Here is a 14,939-nt window from a genome sequence, read left to right on the forward strand (position 1 = left end):
AAGCGCTTGAAAATGACTTTCTGGACAAAAACTATAAAGGAGGGAGTGCATCTCAAGAGGACATTCAGTTTCTAGAGATGCTCAATGACAATATTCACTACAATGAGGGAGGCCATTTAGAAATGCCTCTGCCTTTTAGAGAACGCCCACAGCTTACAAATAACAAGCAGCTTGCAATGTTTCGCCTGAAACGTTTAAAAGGAAAAATCGATAAGAACCCAAAGTACAAGGAAGACTACATAAAGTTCATGAATAGTGTCTTTAACCCTTTAAAGCTGGTCGGAGCGGCTTTACACTCCGTTTTGCGTAATTATTTTCAAATCCCCCTAGAACTGGAACCAGGTAAGCTAGTGCAATAATTTTTTTGGCATATGAAACCAGAGGAGTTGTACTTACATCTTAAACCATCAGCTTGTCCTAGGTCACGGTTTCCTTCCACATATAGCTTTGCAAAAATTGCATAAAAGCGCTTGCAGCAACAAAAACATAATATTCCAGAAACACGCTTTGCCGATCCGATCAGCTGTTTGTAACACTTCCTACATTAAAATAGATGGCAGCGCGAACTACCGCATGTCTGCCATTACCTGCCCAAAACCGGAATTGAGGTTTGTTTTTACTTGTAGGCCTTATGAGCCTACACTGGTGTTTTTAAAAGTCATGTTTGACTTTATGCTTTTCTGAATAGTTTCTGTGATGCTTAGAACTCAAATTGCACTGCTTTAAATAGTTTATTTTGATGCACATGCTGTTTTCTTTCAAAATTTGCATTATAGGATTGTTTTTCGTTTTTTCTGCAGTATATAAAAATTGGTGTGTTTCAAAAATAAAACTACGAAGACACTCAAAATAAATTTCCTGTTGTTGTAAACTATTTTTTGCAACTTTATTGTACTTAAAGTTTTGAGGGATAAACCTCTTAAATTTCTCTAAGTGAAAATATATGTAAAAAACAACAAAAACAAACGATTTTCAATTTTTTTGTAGTTTATTGCACTTTTTTGCAATTTATCTACTATGGACTTAATGCATACATATTATTAAAATTTGAGCTATAACACTTGTATTGATGTATAGCAACTTGAAATGCTCCCAAAAATGGCTCTACAGCATGTAAAAATATAATATAAGCTCTGGCGGACTTGGTCCTGTGGTAGGTCTTAAAGGGTTAAGCGCACATGTCACCAGAGACTGAGGACTCCACTCCAGCCAGAAAGAGAAGGCTGACTTGTGTAAAAGGTGGAAATATGGACGATATGGACTACAATTGCTCATGAAAGCTCAGTAAAAAGGTACACACGATATGTTTGTGCATTTACTTTGTGTGTACGTTTTATTTGAATTGTAATTTTTATTCTGCTGACATAATATCCGTGTTTTTCATTGATCATTTCACCATAGTTTTTCACAGTGTTTGCTGGTGAAAAGAAGATTAAAATACTGGTTAAACATCAGTTGGAGCATGGCCCCTTATTCTACTTGGAACATGAAAAACCTTCAGGACCAGTGACAATCTGGGATGGATAACATTTTTGTTGTGTATGAAAGAAGTACTATAACTGCTATTTCTGGGGGGGGGGAACTACACATCACCAAAGAAAAGAAGCTAAAACATATTGTAATATATGTTTGCACTGATGCACTGATTGCCGATCACGCTTCAACTGAGTCTTCCTCGGTCAGAAGGTATGGTACTCCACAGTGATGTAGTTCAAATAACTTTAATAAGGAGGTGGCAGATGACATCAACAGGATGTACAGCGTTGGTAGGGAGGCGATTGCATTTCAGTATTCACATGCAGGTAAAGGGGGTGTGAGTGTGTATATGGGTGTGTGTGGTCATCTGTAAACAGAAAGAACAAACATTTGTATTAACCACTATGGATAGCAGTGTACCCCTTATACAGTACTGTGGGTTTCCAGCGTAATGTTATACAATCTGCCATAACCTCATGGCCACTAGATGGCACCCTAAGACCATAAATGAATTTCTGGCTCGTATATACATTGGCAAACCAGACCTCTGCAGATTACAACGATTCAGAGAATAAACATAGTAAATAGTTACATCCACCTACAACCACGATGCTTGACAGTAAGTCGTTTATGAAATGGAATATGGGCTGAACACAAGGCTGTCTGTAGTAGGCCAAAAAAACGTATCTTAGCGATAGCAACGGGACTAGCTTCTTACGTAGCAAATTACACAGATAAAGTCAAACGAGCATCACTCTCATCTTACAATACTCACATGGTAAGCACGCACACAGTATTAACTCACACAGGAATGCAAGTAAATACGTTACTCCTCCGACACACCTCTCATCTGTGCAGAACTGCGCTGAACACGTTCCCAACCGGAAGTACAGATACCGAGGTGCATCATGGGTAACGTAGTCTAAAACAGCTACAGTGAACAAGCGGACTTTTAACACATATTCTTGCTTATCTTTTTTAATTATCTGTAATGATATATAATACATATGATATAGGAATAAAATAGCCATGTGTAATGTTTTGGAGAAGAGAGAACATGTTTCATTTTGGGATTTCAGGGGTTTTGACAAAGCAAAGAACTGTGAAAGGAAATGTGGTTTAAGAAACAGATTACATGAAATGTATCTTAGCAGATGTGAAAAACCAAGTGGCTACAACATATTTAAAGTTCATAAAAGGAAGGGGGTCTTTACTCAAGATTCTCTATTTAGAAAAGTTTGCTTGGATCGTTGAATGACAACAGTTAGTGAAACCGCTGTCTTGTTACTTTGAGAAGGAAGCCTAACTCTGGTTCTCTTTGTGTCCAGGAAACTCTTGGAGAGTTCGGAGTGAGGGATAAGAAGAGTGTGTGTGGGAGGGATCAGTTCACCTGTAGCTGGGACAGTCACTGCTGTGGAAATCACGTTTTGTCTGAACCATTTTTGCACCTTGTTTTCACTAAATTCACTGTCACTGTTAAGGAAGCCCTGTGACTGGGTCCTGATTATCCGTCACCAACATGACGTTAAATCTTTTCTGGCACCAACGTGACTGCAGTGTTTTCACAGAGCTTCTTACTTCCTTGTTCTACAACATTCCTTTAAGAAAGGAACTTCGTGAGAATATTTAATGTTTGTTTCATTATTTGCTTTTCAACACTTCACAAAAAGCCTTTTCAGTGAAAACTGAACGGTTTTACTGGCATTTCCACATCACTATCCAATTTTCTGTTATGTTAGTTACAAAATGCAACACCCTTGTTTCTGTCTGACAGTAGAGAGCACAGACGAGCAGGTTGGGGTCTGTGGCCCGGCTGTGGGGAGGGATGGAGCAGTGGATTCAGGGAAGCCTTGCAAACATAATTGCGATCCATTATCCTAACACACCTCCCTATTTCCCAATAGCTGCTGAAACCAAGAAGTCGCTGGGAGAAAGCTTAAAGTAAACTCTTTCATCTTAACTAAGATTGATTTCTTCTTTTTTATAGTCAACAAAAAGGTCAAAGCTAGTCAAGGCAGATTAACACCTATAATGGGAAATTTCTTTTCTTTTATGTATTGGTTACATGCTTTAGCAATATCACTTTTGGGTTTTTAAAGGCACACATGTGGAAGAGCATTCAGCCTCAACTTTATTGCACACACACAACCAGGCAGCCTGAGAAAGTTGGTGAAACCCAATAGGGATTTAGAGTTGAAGTCACACCGCAATGCATTGTGGGAGTGCGCCGCCATCTTAGAGGGCCACGAATAGCGTGCATCGGTAATGTGGACCCGTATGAAATATGGCAGTGGAGTGAAAACCCAGACCACCTACTGCCATTGTCCTACCCTGACACCTTCTCGTACATTGTCTGTGGAGTCAGCGCATACATGTCAAATCATTTTCGGAATTATGAATCCCTGGAGGTGCACATCTAATTCACAAACGGTTGGGTGCAAGATTTGTCCATTTTTAAGCCTCCACGTTGTGAGTACGTTGACCATATGACCAAGATACAGCCAGAGGTTGCACATAACATTGACTTTTCCTCAGCAGCTGCTCCAAAAATTGCTCTAGATGTAGTGAAAGGCAAACGGAGCTGTCCGCAAAAAAGGCAAATTCCACCTGCTACTCTGAAGTTGTCACCGATAAGCTACTCCATAAACAGAACATAAACAGAACATAGTTCTGCTGCATCACACATTAGGATGTTTGTTCTAATTTTCTATGACCTCAGCGCATTGAAAATAAAACTAAAAGCCTATAAAGAGCAATATGAATTTACCAACAAAAAATGATGGCAGAGAACTCGATATCAGCTCGTCTCACCGCTGCTATCCAAGCCTGACGTTTTTGTTTGGTAACATCAGATACATGAGATCCCTCACGTTGCTTCCAGGAGAGGAAATGATAAAAAGAGCCCATTTTCCAGCTTATTCCCTTCCCGATCGTGCGATCTAACATTGCAACTGACAACACAGCTGATGTTTCTGTGTGCTTTCGCTCCTGTAGTCCTTTGGCCTACTAAACAAAGGGCTACATCACACTCCAAAGCCCTATGGAGGGAAAGTCCACAGGTGTGAAGCCTTTTGTTTGTCTCATCTTACTTCCACACATCGTTTTCTCTCCGTTTTGGCCTCCCCTCAACACTGAGACGGTGTATTTGCTGATGGAACACACAGCGTTTCCAAATGCTCTCGAAAACGAATACATTTGAAAATGGTGCTTTTTTTTTTTGCATCGCAGTGTGGACAGCGAAAACAGAGACTTTCTAAAACGATTATGCATGTTAGTCATATGATGCAGTCATGTGATAGCGGAGGGCATAATACAGCAGTTGTTTTGATTGCTCTCAATCTTGACAGCCCTATTAAATATTAATATCAGTCGGTACATGCTCCACATAGCTTTTCTTCAAACTCTTTAATCCTCACTCACTTTTGCAACTTTGTACTTTTGTGTTACTCGCAGAAACAACTCCACCTCATTGTTAGTCTATTTAACAAAAACTCGGTGCTTTTCCTCAACATTCTGCCGCGACATGTCAAAGAGCCGGAAAGTAAATAAGTAGCAGACAAAAATGAGGCAGGTCAAATCGTCTTACGTTTCACACATGCGCAGTACTGGAACATAAGTATTTTTGCCCGTTTCAAGACGCACAACTAAAAATGCTAGTTTTCAAATCTATCCGGGCTAGTGTGGACGTAGCCCGGATAGATTTGAAAACTAGCATTTAAATCAGAGATAAGGAGTTGTAAAAATCTCCCCCCTTCTGGAGAGGGCCAAAGGTGCAGCTGTGGAATGCTTTTGTCTGGCTGACAGACCACGTGACTTTCCCGCATTGCTTTGTGGGTAGGAATGGCAACAAAATCAAAACACTGCATCAAGCGCTAGCATTTCCAGCACCAGTAATCATTAATTCTGCGGTCCTAATCCCTACTTGCATTTTATTTGCCCGAAAAACAGTGATGTACAAAACGACGGAGAACAAGCCAGGTCCGTACAAAGAAAAAATCTAAGGAGTGAAAGGGTCAGACCCATACGAGCATAGAGTGGAGTAAGGACATTAGCGTGCTGCCCAGATCCCTGCAACAAGCCCAGGTCCAGTTTACTTTGGTGATTTGGACTATTCCATTTCACAGCTGTTGTTACATTTTTGTCCTTTATCTCCTGTACAGGCCAACGCAATCTAATTGTTGTTTCAGGTTGTAGTGTTACACAACATTTCAGATCTAATAGAAATAAAATGAGTGTTTTGTAATTCATTCAATTTACTGTCTTTATTTATAACTGGCATTATTGTTTCATTCTATTATAGAATCTTACAAGAAAAAGGCAAAAAATCCATTGTGCTTTATTAGCTGCTTCGGTGAAAAACAAATCAACAATGCAACAAAAACAACAACAACATTGCAAAACAACATACTGGAAAACAGTTATTCATCACTTGCTTGCTTCAGTACAACACTTGGGCACATATATGCGGGACTTTTCGTGGCTGTTTTGATATCGCTCTCTCTCCTAACCGATCAAAGCTGGCTGTGGTAGCAGCTTTAAACTCGGTATGACCCAGGTTGATAGAGGGCGCCAGTCTGGATCGCATTCCAGCATTTTGTAGGCTGGTTTTCCTACAAAACACAACAAACATTAGCCCGCAAAGCCACCGCGAACAAAGCAGCATAGCGCAACGAATTCAATTCAAATCAAATGAAGACTTATTTGTAACCTACATCAACAATTATGTTATGATAAATTACGTAATAACTACAACAGACTGACCTTTGTGGAAATGCTTGGAGCAGACTAACACGTGAGCTGGAGTGTTCTGAAACATTATTTGGTCTGCAATCCAGACCATCCGTCGGCTCTTTGTTACTTCGGAAACATGGCTTGAACGATTTCTCTTCCACAACGTAATCCGATAAAAAAAAAACGATCTCTTTACCCGTCGGCTTCCCGTGGCTGTCATGCGACTGGCTATTGCAGTTAATAATACAACAGCTTCTTGCCATTTGTTGTGTTTCTTTTTATCGCTGTGTGACTGTTTTCATGTGAAAGCCTGCGTGCGCTAGTACCGCTTGCCACTCGTACCCACAATCCTTTGCGGTTTTACCCTAGAATGTCACATTTTGAAAATGTGACGTCATTCATAATAAACCACAGATATTTGTCTACAGGTTTACATCATCTAATATGTTTTTATTCTTTTTTAAGCGAAAATAAAAACGCAGAATCTGCTCTATCAGTCGACCCAGGAACTTGTATTCTTCGTCCTCCATCTCAGCTTGTTTCTGTTTCCTTTCTTCCACCTCTCTATACATTTCATTTGTGTAGTATGTGTCGCCGTTTCCTGCCACCATGTCATCAATCTTCTTCATCAGCTCCTTCACCTGCTTTCTGTCTTTGCTTCTGTTGTTGAAGACGTGGAACCTGTTTCCACAGCTGTGGATGACTTGTCTGAGCTCTGGTTTGGCTTCACGTACATACTTCTGTATGGTGATTTCCTGGTCTTCAAGATCATCTCCATGGGTGAACAGCACAATCATGTAATGTTGAGCTTTTGGACCAAACAGCTCCTGCAGGGCTTTCACAGAGTCTTTCTCCGCTGTGGTGAATCGACCGACTTGGAGCACCAGTAGAAAAACATGAGGACCTGGACTGGAGACTTCAACACATCTCACAATTTCCTTTTTGATCATCTCTGCAGATTTCTCAGTGTCCAGGATCCCTGGTGTGTCTATGACAGAAATATTTCTCCCTTCCCACTGTGTTTCACCTGTTTGACAAGTTTCAGTCACTGACTCTGAACTGGGACGAGATTTGAAATGTTTTTTTCCCAGGATGGTGTTTCCAACAGCACTCTTCCCCACACCAGTTTTTCCAATCATCACAATCCTCAAATCAGGACCTGAAACACAATTCACAGCTTTAGTTTAACTTGGCTGAAAAGTTTTACCAGTAGGTCTCATGTATTTCAGTCATTATGAGCACATATTGACACTTTTCAAACAGAAATGATAAACATAGAAGATTAAATCAAATTTTACCTGATACAAGTGAAGCCATAATTTGTATTCAGTGTGGTAACTACACAGGTGAGAGAGATGAGTGTTCAAGCTTCTGTCCAACACATTATTTGTAGCTTCACAGCTGACACACCTCCAGTAGTTGCATAACCGGTTCATATAATAGACACAAAGATGAGCACACCCTGCAGAAACCAAACAGTGTTTTACTGCACAGCACTGTGTTTGACGGGAAGTTCTTCCATTAAGTTTGGATTCAGTATGATTGTTGATACTTTGCTTTGGGATAGTAAAACAGGATTGTTAAAATCAAAAGGAAATTAGGATTAGAAAGGAAATACTTTCACAATAATTTGCTTTAACTAAAATATTTTAGGGCTTTTAAGAAGAAATTCCAAAGTAAAAGACTTGAAAGAAACATTTGGAGCATATTTCAACAGTCAGTGTGATGACATTAGAGACATGATACTTAAAAATATCATCCTGATGTGTGTGTTGGTCACATCTTCACCTGAAGTTGTGCAGCAGAAGGAAAAATCAAGAAAACGGAAAAACCTTCAGAAGAACCAGAAAAGCAGGTCAAGTCCAGCGAGGAAATCAAGCAAAGAGAAAAAAAACTATCTGAGGACAAATAACCAGAGCAGCAACAGGGAAAGGTGAAAATTTGGATTTAGGGTTGAAGTTAAACACAATCTTCATTGATTAATTTTAATTAATGTTCTAATTACATGAATGATCAGTGAGGTGCAAAAATCAAACCTTTTCTGATCTCATTCACGAGGTTTATTTTAGTTCTGGTGAAAATCCTAAGTTGAGACACAACTCTTTACAGAACTTTGTGTGTGTGTGTGTGTGTGTGTGTGTGTGTGTGTGTGTGTGTGGTTAAGGATAATTGATTAATTCAAACAGAAAAAAATATCAAAAGTATAAATTACCACAAACTGTTTGGGTTATGTTGAGAAAGAGGAAATTTATTTAATTAATTTAAATTACTTTATTTGTTTTCCCCATGTTATACATACAAAAATGGAAATATGCAGGTCATGTACTAATGTGAAGATCATGTATCAACAACATGACTCCAAACTGCTAAACTCTAATTACAATTCCACTGTTCTTACTCAAATATCATTGTAAACTAAACAATTGCAAATCTCTGAAAGCAAATATCAGAATCAGAAAAACTTTATTTATCCCCAAGGAACAATTAAGATTAAAAAAATATTTACCACACTAAGTTCACCTGGAATTAATGAGAGGGCAGGTCTCCATCAAAGTTGTGAAGCAACAGAAATAAAATCAGAGTGAGAAAATTGAGTAAGCTTCAGAAGAACCAGCAAACAACTGAGAACAAAACAGACAAGCTGCACCACAGGGTATCAGAATCAGAATACTTTATTGATCCCTAGGGGAAATTATTTTGGTTACAGTGCTCCAGTACAAACAGTAACAAAGACAGACAATACACTAAGTAAGAAATAGACAAAATATATACAATATATATATATATATATATATACAGGGTGGGCCCTTTATATGGATACTAGAGATGGCACGATACCACTTTTTTATGTCCGATACCGAAACCAATATCATAAATTTGGATATCTGCCGATACCGATATGAATCCGATATAGTATTTTTTTAATCAATAAAACTGTTTTTTTAATATCTTGCTGCATTTTGTGTAAGTTCATACTCAAGTTTAAATAAACAACAAAACTAAAGCTATTCTGTTACACCTGTATGTAAAAGATACACTGCACCCAAAATATTTCATAGTTCAGCAACACTGATCAATCTAATAAACTTAAACCTACTCCATCCTCCGTAAAATATTAAGAAATATTTTATATCTTTTAGTTAGAAATATTAAGCAACCTAACTAATAGGGTTGCAAACTCCCAGCAAAAAAAATAGGGAACCACCCTCCACCTCATGATGCTTAATCGACGTAATCAACTTTAATTTGATGCAGGGTGAAAAAAATGCACAGAAATAAATTATTTTTCAAGAATAATTAATTAAAGAGATTCAACATCTTTCTTCAACAGAACTGCAGACTGCACAGATGGTACTTTCCCAAAGGAAAAAGTAGTATAGCTTACTAGGTTATATTAGACTTAACAGTTAGTTACTGTATACAGTAATGGACTTCTATATATTTTACATCAGATTAAAACTTTGGGTGTAAGATTCAGATAATTATTTATTAAAAGCTCGACATTTTAAATGAGAATAAGAAAGAAAAGTAAGTCTTTGTGCCCCCTTTTCCCTGTTCATGCCCTATCGGCCCCCCTGGCTAAACTTTGCTAGATCCGCCCCTGCACAGTTACCAGCCTTCAGCTGCATAGAAAAAGATCCTGGTGTAGAAAGTAATATTAAATAAAATCTAACAACAGCTTATCAAGCTTAAACGTGCTGCAGTTGTTCAGCCACTGGTTTCCTCTTTGTGGTGCAAAGTGGGCCATAAACAAAGAATAGAGACGGACTCGTGACAGAAAAGCCGATCAGCTGATCATTGATCAGTTTCATGATTGAAGTAGCAGCAGGAGAGGGAGAGAGAGTCAGTCGCTCCATATATCGGTTGTTAAACTTAACGCTGGAATGCTTTACAAACATTCAGAGATGAACTTACACACTTGCTCTACTTCTCTCTGGGATAACTTCCTCGGAGATGAAATGGCAGTTTGGCAATGAGGCTCCAAAACCACACAGCCGCTCTATCATGTAAGCACACTGCTCCGACATGCTACGGTTATGAGCCGAGTTACGCCATGTCGCATGTTTTGTGAGGTGCTTTTGATATTTAATGGATCGAATTACATTTTTTATTTCTCTCCGATATCCGATCCAGTGGATCGGACCGATACCAATACGTAATATCGGATCAGTCCATCTCTAATGGATACAGCGTAATAACATGGGAATGGTTGTTGACATTAAAGTCCTGTTTGTGGCACATTAGTATATGTGAGGGGGCAAACTCCTCATGATGGGAGGTGACCATGGTGGCCATTTAGAAGTCGGCCATCTTGGATACAACTTTTGTTTTTTCAATAGGAAGAGGGTCATGTGACACATCAGACTTATTGGCAATGTCACAAGAAAAACAATGGTGTGCTTGGTTTCAACATAACTTTATTCTTTCATGAGTTATTTACAAGTTTCTCTTTGTTCACAGCCATTGACATGTCGAAGAGGTTAATACGTGAAGAGCGGATCGAAATTGTTTTGATATCTGGTGAACGCAGTAACCGGGTCATTGCAGCAGATTTCAATACAAGACACCCTACGAGACCACCCATCTCCCATGCTACAGTTAGCTTCATTCAGCAAGAGCCACAGCGTAGCACTCGCAGCATGTCACTGGAGAGTGGTATTAGTTGAACATCCCTTCAGCGGATATTAGCTACTCACAAATAGCACCCTTACAAACTCCAGCTACTGCAGCATCTCAATAAGGATGACCCAGATCAGCGCACAGAATTTGCAGAATGGGCAAAACAAAATTATAACAGGACCCTCAGTTCATGCAGAAGATTTTGTTCAGTGATGAGGCAAACTTTTATGTGAATGGTGAAAAGAGATGGGCAGTAACGCATTACTTGTAACGCGCTACTTGTAACGCGCTACTTGTAACGCGCTACTTGTAACGCGCTACTTGTAACGCGCTACTTGTAACGCGTTACTGTAATTTTTAATGTGATTACTTTTTTCAAGTAACGAATAAAGTAAGGGATTACTATTGCAAAAAACAGTAATTAGATTACCGTTACTTTCCCGTAGCAACGCTGCGTTACTGCGTTACTAAAACCGTGATTTTTTGCGAGAATGTCTCATAACAATGACGTAAGCAAGTGCGACGTTCGTGACAACAACTGTGTGCAGATCAACAATGGATCACATATCGATTGTGGGAGAGAGTATGAGCGTGCAGCGTTTAAAGCGTGGAAGTACTGACCTTACTTTGAGTTTGATTCCATAAAAAGTGACAAAAACATTAGTGTCCATTGTGTGTGGGAAGAAAACTTCTTTTTACAGCGAAAAAAACCCCTAAACTTCCGAGCAAGCACCGAGTAGCTACGACGTAATGGGAAACTCACAGAGAAACTCGCGGATTCTTCCACTGACCGCGGCACACCGGCACCAGGGTAAACCTCCGCCTGCCCCACTCCTGCTTTACAGGTGAAAATAGAGCAACAGGACCGCTGAGTCTTTGACTTTATTTATTTTCTGCTGTGTTTTACTTGCATCTATTTGAAAGAGTGAGTGTAAACACAAAATATATATATATATATTTTTTATGTGCTGGAATGTGCAGAAAATAGGTTTAAATGTTAAACAAATTTCTTCCAGTCAGAGAATGTTGCATATAATTAAATTTTTGCTTGATGCATAAAGTTAAAAGATTAAAACTGATAAAACAAGTTTTAAAAGAGACTTTTCCATTTGATTACATTTTGTATGATGGATTATGCAGAAAAAGTAGAATTGGGCTGAAAGATCTATCGCTTTATCACCTCTTCAGGTTGTAAATTGTGTTTTTAAAAAGTAACTAAGTAACTAAGTAATTAATTACTTTTGAAAATAAGTAATCAGTAAAGTAACAGGATTACTTTTTGGGGGAAGCAATCGGTAATTAGTTACTGATTACTTTTTTCAAGTAACTTGACCAACACTGATGGTGAAGTTAGCAAACAAAACCACCGCTATTGGTCTGACACTAACACACATTGGATGGATCCCTCCAAGACTGTTGGACCAACAAAAGTGATGGTTTGGTATGGTATATGGGGTACAACGATTCTTCATCAATGGAAACGTCAAGGTCACTGGATATTTGAAATTGCTACATGATGATGTGTTTCCCTCTTTATGCACTGAAGCCAGTGTTGGGAATGTTACTTTTAAAATGTATTCCACTACAGATTACAGAATACATGCCCCAAAATGTATTCTGTAACGTATTCCATTACGTTACTCAATGAGAGTAATGTATTCTGAATACTTTGGATTACTTAATATATTATCATGCTGTTTACAACTATGTGAATGTACTATTGCTGTGATTTATTACTGTTACTCACGGTCCGCGGCTCCGAACTGTAGTAAAGGGACCTCTGGCTAATACGTCGGGTTCTGTGTCGGGCTTGTAGCCTAAAACTAGCTTTACTTTGTTGTCTGGGTCAACTTTGTTAGCGAGAGACAGAGAGAGGCGTTGAAAGGCTGCTCCAACGGAGCTTATTGTTTCGGAGGAAAACACGAACACAGTGTACAGTCGAGTCTTAATAGCTTACTTACAACTGGGCTCGTCAGGCACTCTTCTTGGCTGCAGTGGTTATTATTATATTTACATGCTTCCAGCTCCCGTTTTTGCTCGATGACAGCTCGTACTTTTCCTTTTTCTCCCTCCCTCGCTCACAGACACATCGCGGGTATGGCAGTCCATTCTCCCTGCAGCACGGACTACACTGCCCATGAGGCTGCATTCTTTAGAGCTATACCTGTAGCATTCTTTCTATTAGCTTAGCACAACAACAACAACAAAAAGGTGCTCTCTCACCCAGGAAACACGCAGAGAGAGAGAGCGTCACCCTGTAACCATGGCAACCGTAACGCTGCCGCCTGAAACAGAACATAGCTGTCAAACAAAATCCAAACAATCCTGACCTGTGACAATATGAAACAGGAAAGTACCGCAGTGTAATCCATTTATTTCAACAAAGTAACTGTATTCTAAATATCACCTTTTTAAACGGTAACTGTAACGGAATACAGTTACTCATATTTTGTCTTTTAAATACGTAAGTACATGTATTCCGTTACTCCCCAACACTGACTGAAGCTGGCACGTTCCCTGAGTTTTTCCAGCAAAATGGTGCACCACCACATTATGGGTGCCAGGTCCGAGCATTCCCATGTTATTACAACATAAATGCTACTATTACTGCATTTCGTTGCCCTGTACCTGTGCATGTGCAATGACAATAAAGTTGAATTCTATTCTATTCTATTCTATTCTATTACGGTGTATCCATATAAATGGGCCACCCTGTATATATATATATACATATATTATATATATATATATATATATATTAACTGAAGGCTTTTCAGCCATATGGCTGAAAAGCCTTAAGTTAATCCAAAATGCTGCAGCAAGAGTACTGACAGGGACTAGACAGAGAGAGCATATTTCTCCTGTTTTGGCTTAGCTCGGTGTTCCAGCGTTCGAAAGAAGGGACTGATCTCACAGCTAGAGATTGACGAGGTACAACATAAATGCTACGGCAAGGGGGAGCCAGGACGCCAGGTCAGGGGGCAGATATCATCACCCCCACCTGAGATTGGGTACCAGGCATCAAGTGCGATAGGAGAAGGATCGTTGAGTGCGAGAGGAACTGACCTGAAAGAAAGGATCATGGCCAAACTTGAAACCTGGACCCCCCGTAGCCGGTTACCAAGATTACGTGAAGTCAACAATACGGCAGAAGTGATCAGTGAGATGCTTGGCTACAAGTTGAACAGCCACAAGGAGCAGTACCCTCCATGGAGAAGGAGGCTAGAGGCTAAAATCAAGGTAGCACGGAGGGAGGTCAACCAACTATCGGAGTTGCAGAAAGGGACAATGAAGAAGGTGCCTAAGAAGTACAGGAAGCTGTCCATACCTGAGGCCTTGGAAACTGCCATCAACGACTCACAGCCTTGGCCAGCCGCTTGAGGAGGTACACCAGAGAGATAGAAGGCAGGAGAATAAACCAGCTGTTCTCCACGGAACCAGCCAAGGTGTACTCTCAGTGGCAGGGGAACAATATGAGAACAGCACCACCAAGGCTGGAGACGGAGCAATACTGGAAGAGCATATGGGAGAAGGACGCAACCCATAACGGCAATGCTCAGTGGCTAGTGGATCTGAGGGCAGACCACAGCAACCAGTAACCATCACAGTGGCAGATATCCAAGGGTCTCCAGTAGACAGAGACAATCCACCACGTAACAACAGATGCTAGCAGGCAAGGCATACACGGAACGCCATAACCAAGTGGCCGGTATAGTGTACAGGAACATCTGTGCCGAGTATAACCTGGAAGTCCCGAGGTCAAAATGGGAGATGCCCCCAAGGGTGATGGAGAATGATTGAGCTAAGATCCTGTGGGACTGGTGGAGAGTTTTTAAGCGCTATTGGGAGTGGGTCAGGACTCCCAATTGATCCTCTGCCTAATCACACGAACCAAGGTTTCGAGTAAACCCGCTGTAAAACGTAGCCCCACCCTATCATGTGATTTCCTAAGGTCAGATGGCCCAGGGTGTGAGTGGGTGTTAAGGCATCTAGGAAGGGATCTCAAAACTGGATTACAGATGGCAGACAGTTGGTGTCGTAAACCACCGCCTGTGTTCAAAGTTGGTCGCTCACAGTGGACATAAATGCACTGTAAAAACTGTGACTAGAGG

At 40.1% G+C, this 14,939-nt stretch overlaps 1 protein-coding gene and 1 long non-coding RNA gene across 3 annotated transcripts; both read right to left on the bottom strand.

Annotated features, from left to right (window-relative positions):
• Positions 1–969: 969 nt before the first annotated feature.
• LOC146567699 (uncharacterized) lies at positions 970–2,354 on the bottom strand. Its single transcript, XR_014893775.1, has 2 exons — positions 2,252–2,354; positions 970–1,843 (listed from the first exon to the last, which is right to left on the bottom strand). It is a non-coding gene; the product is annotated as an uncharacterized LOC146567699 (long non-coding RNA).
• A 3,384-nt stretch (positions 2,355–5,738) lies between these two features.
• LOC146567700 (GTPase IMAP family member 9-like) lies at positions 5,739–7,569 on the bottom strand. Of its 2 annotated transcripts, XR_014893776.1 has the most exons (3): positions 7,506–7,569; positions 6,238–7,366; positions 5,739–6,086 (listed from the first exon to the last, which is right to left on the bottom strand). XR_014893776.1 is itself a non-coding variant. In XM_085285992.1 (2 exons), exons 1-2 carry the CDS (start codon positions 7,522–7,524, stop codon positions 6,630–6,632), a joined length of 756 nt encoding a protein of 251 aa, XP_085142118.1. In that variant the 5' UTR covers positions 7,525–7,569; the 3' UTR covers positions 5,739–6,629. The 2 variants fall into 2 exon arrangements, 1 of the variants encoding a protein (XP_085142118.1); XM_085285992.1 differs by having other exon boundaries at positions 5,739–7,366.
• Positions 7,570–14,939: the final 7,370 nt, after the last annotated feature.

This window comes from Mchenga conophoros, linkage group LG9 (genome assembly GCF_057382185.1).
Source record: "Mchenga conophoros isolate Kocher_MC1m ecotype Shallow Benthic linkage group LG9, M_conophoros_male_GT1.1, whole genome shotgun sequence".
NCBI classification, from domain to species: Eukaryota; Metazoa; Chordata; class Actinopteri; order Cichliformes; family Cichlidae; genus Mchenga; species Mchenga conophoros.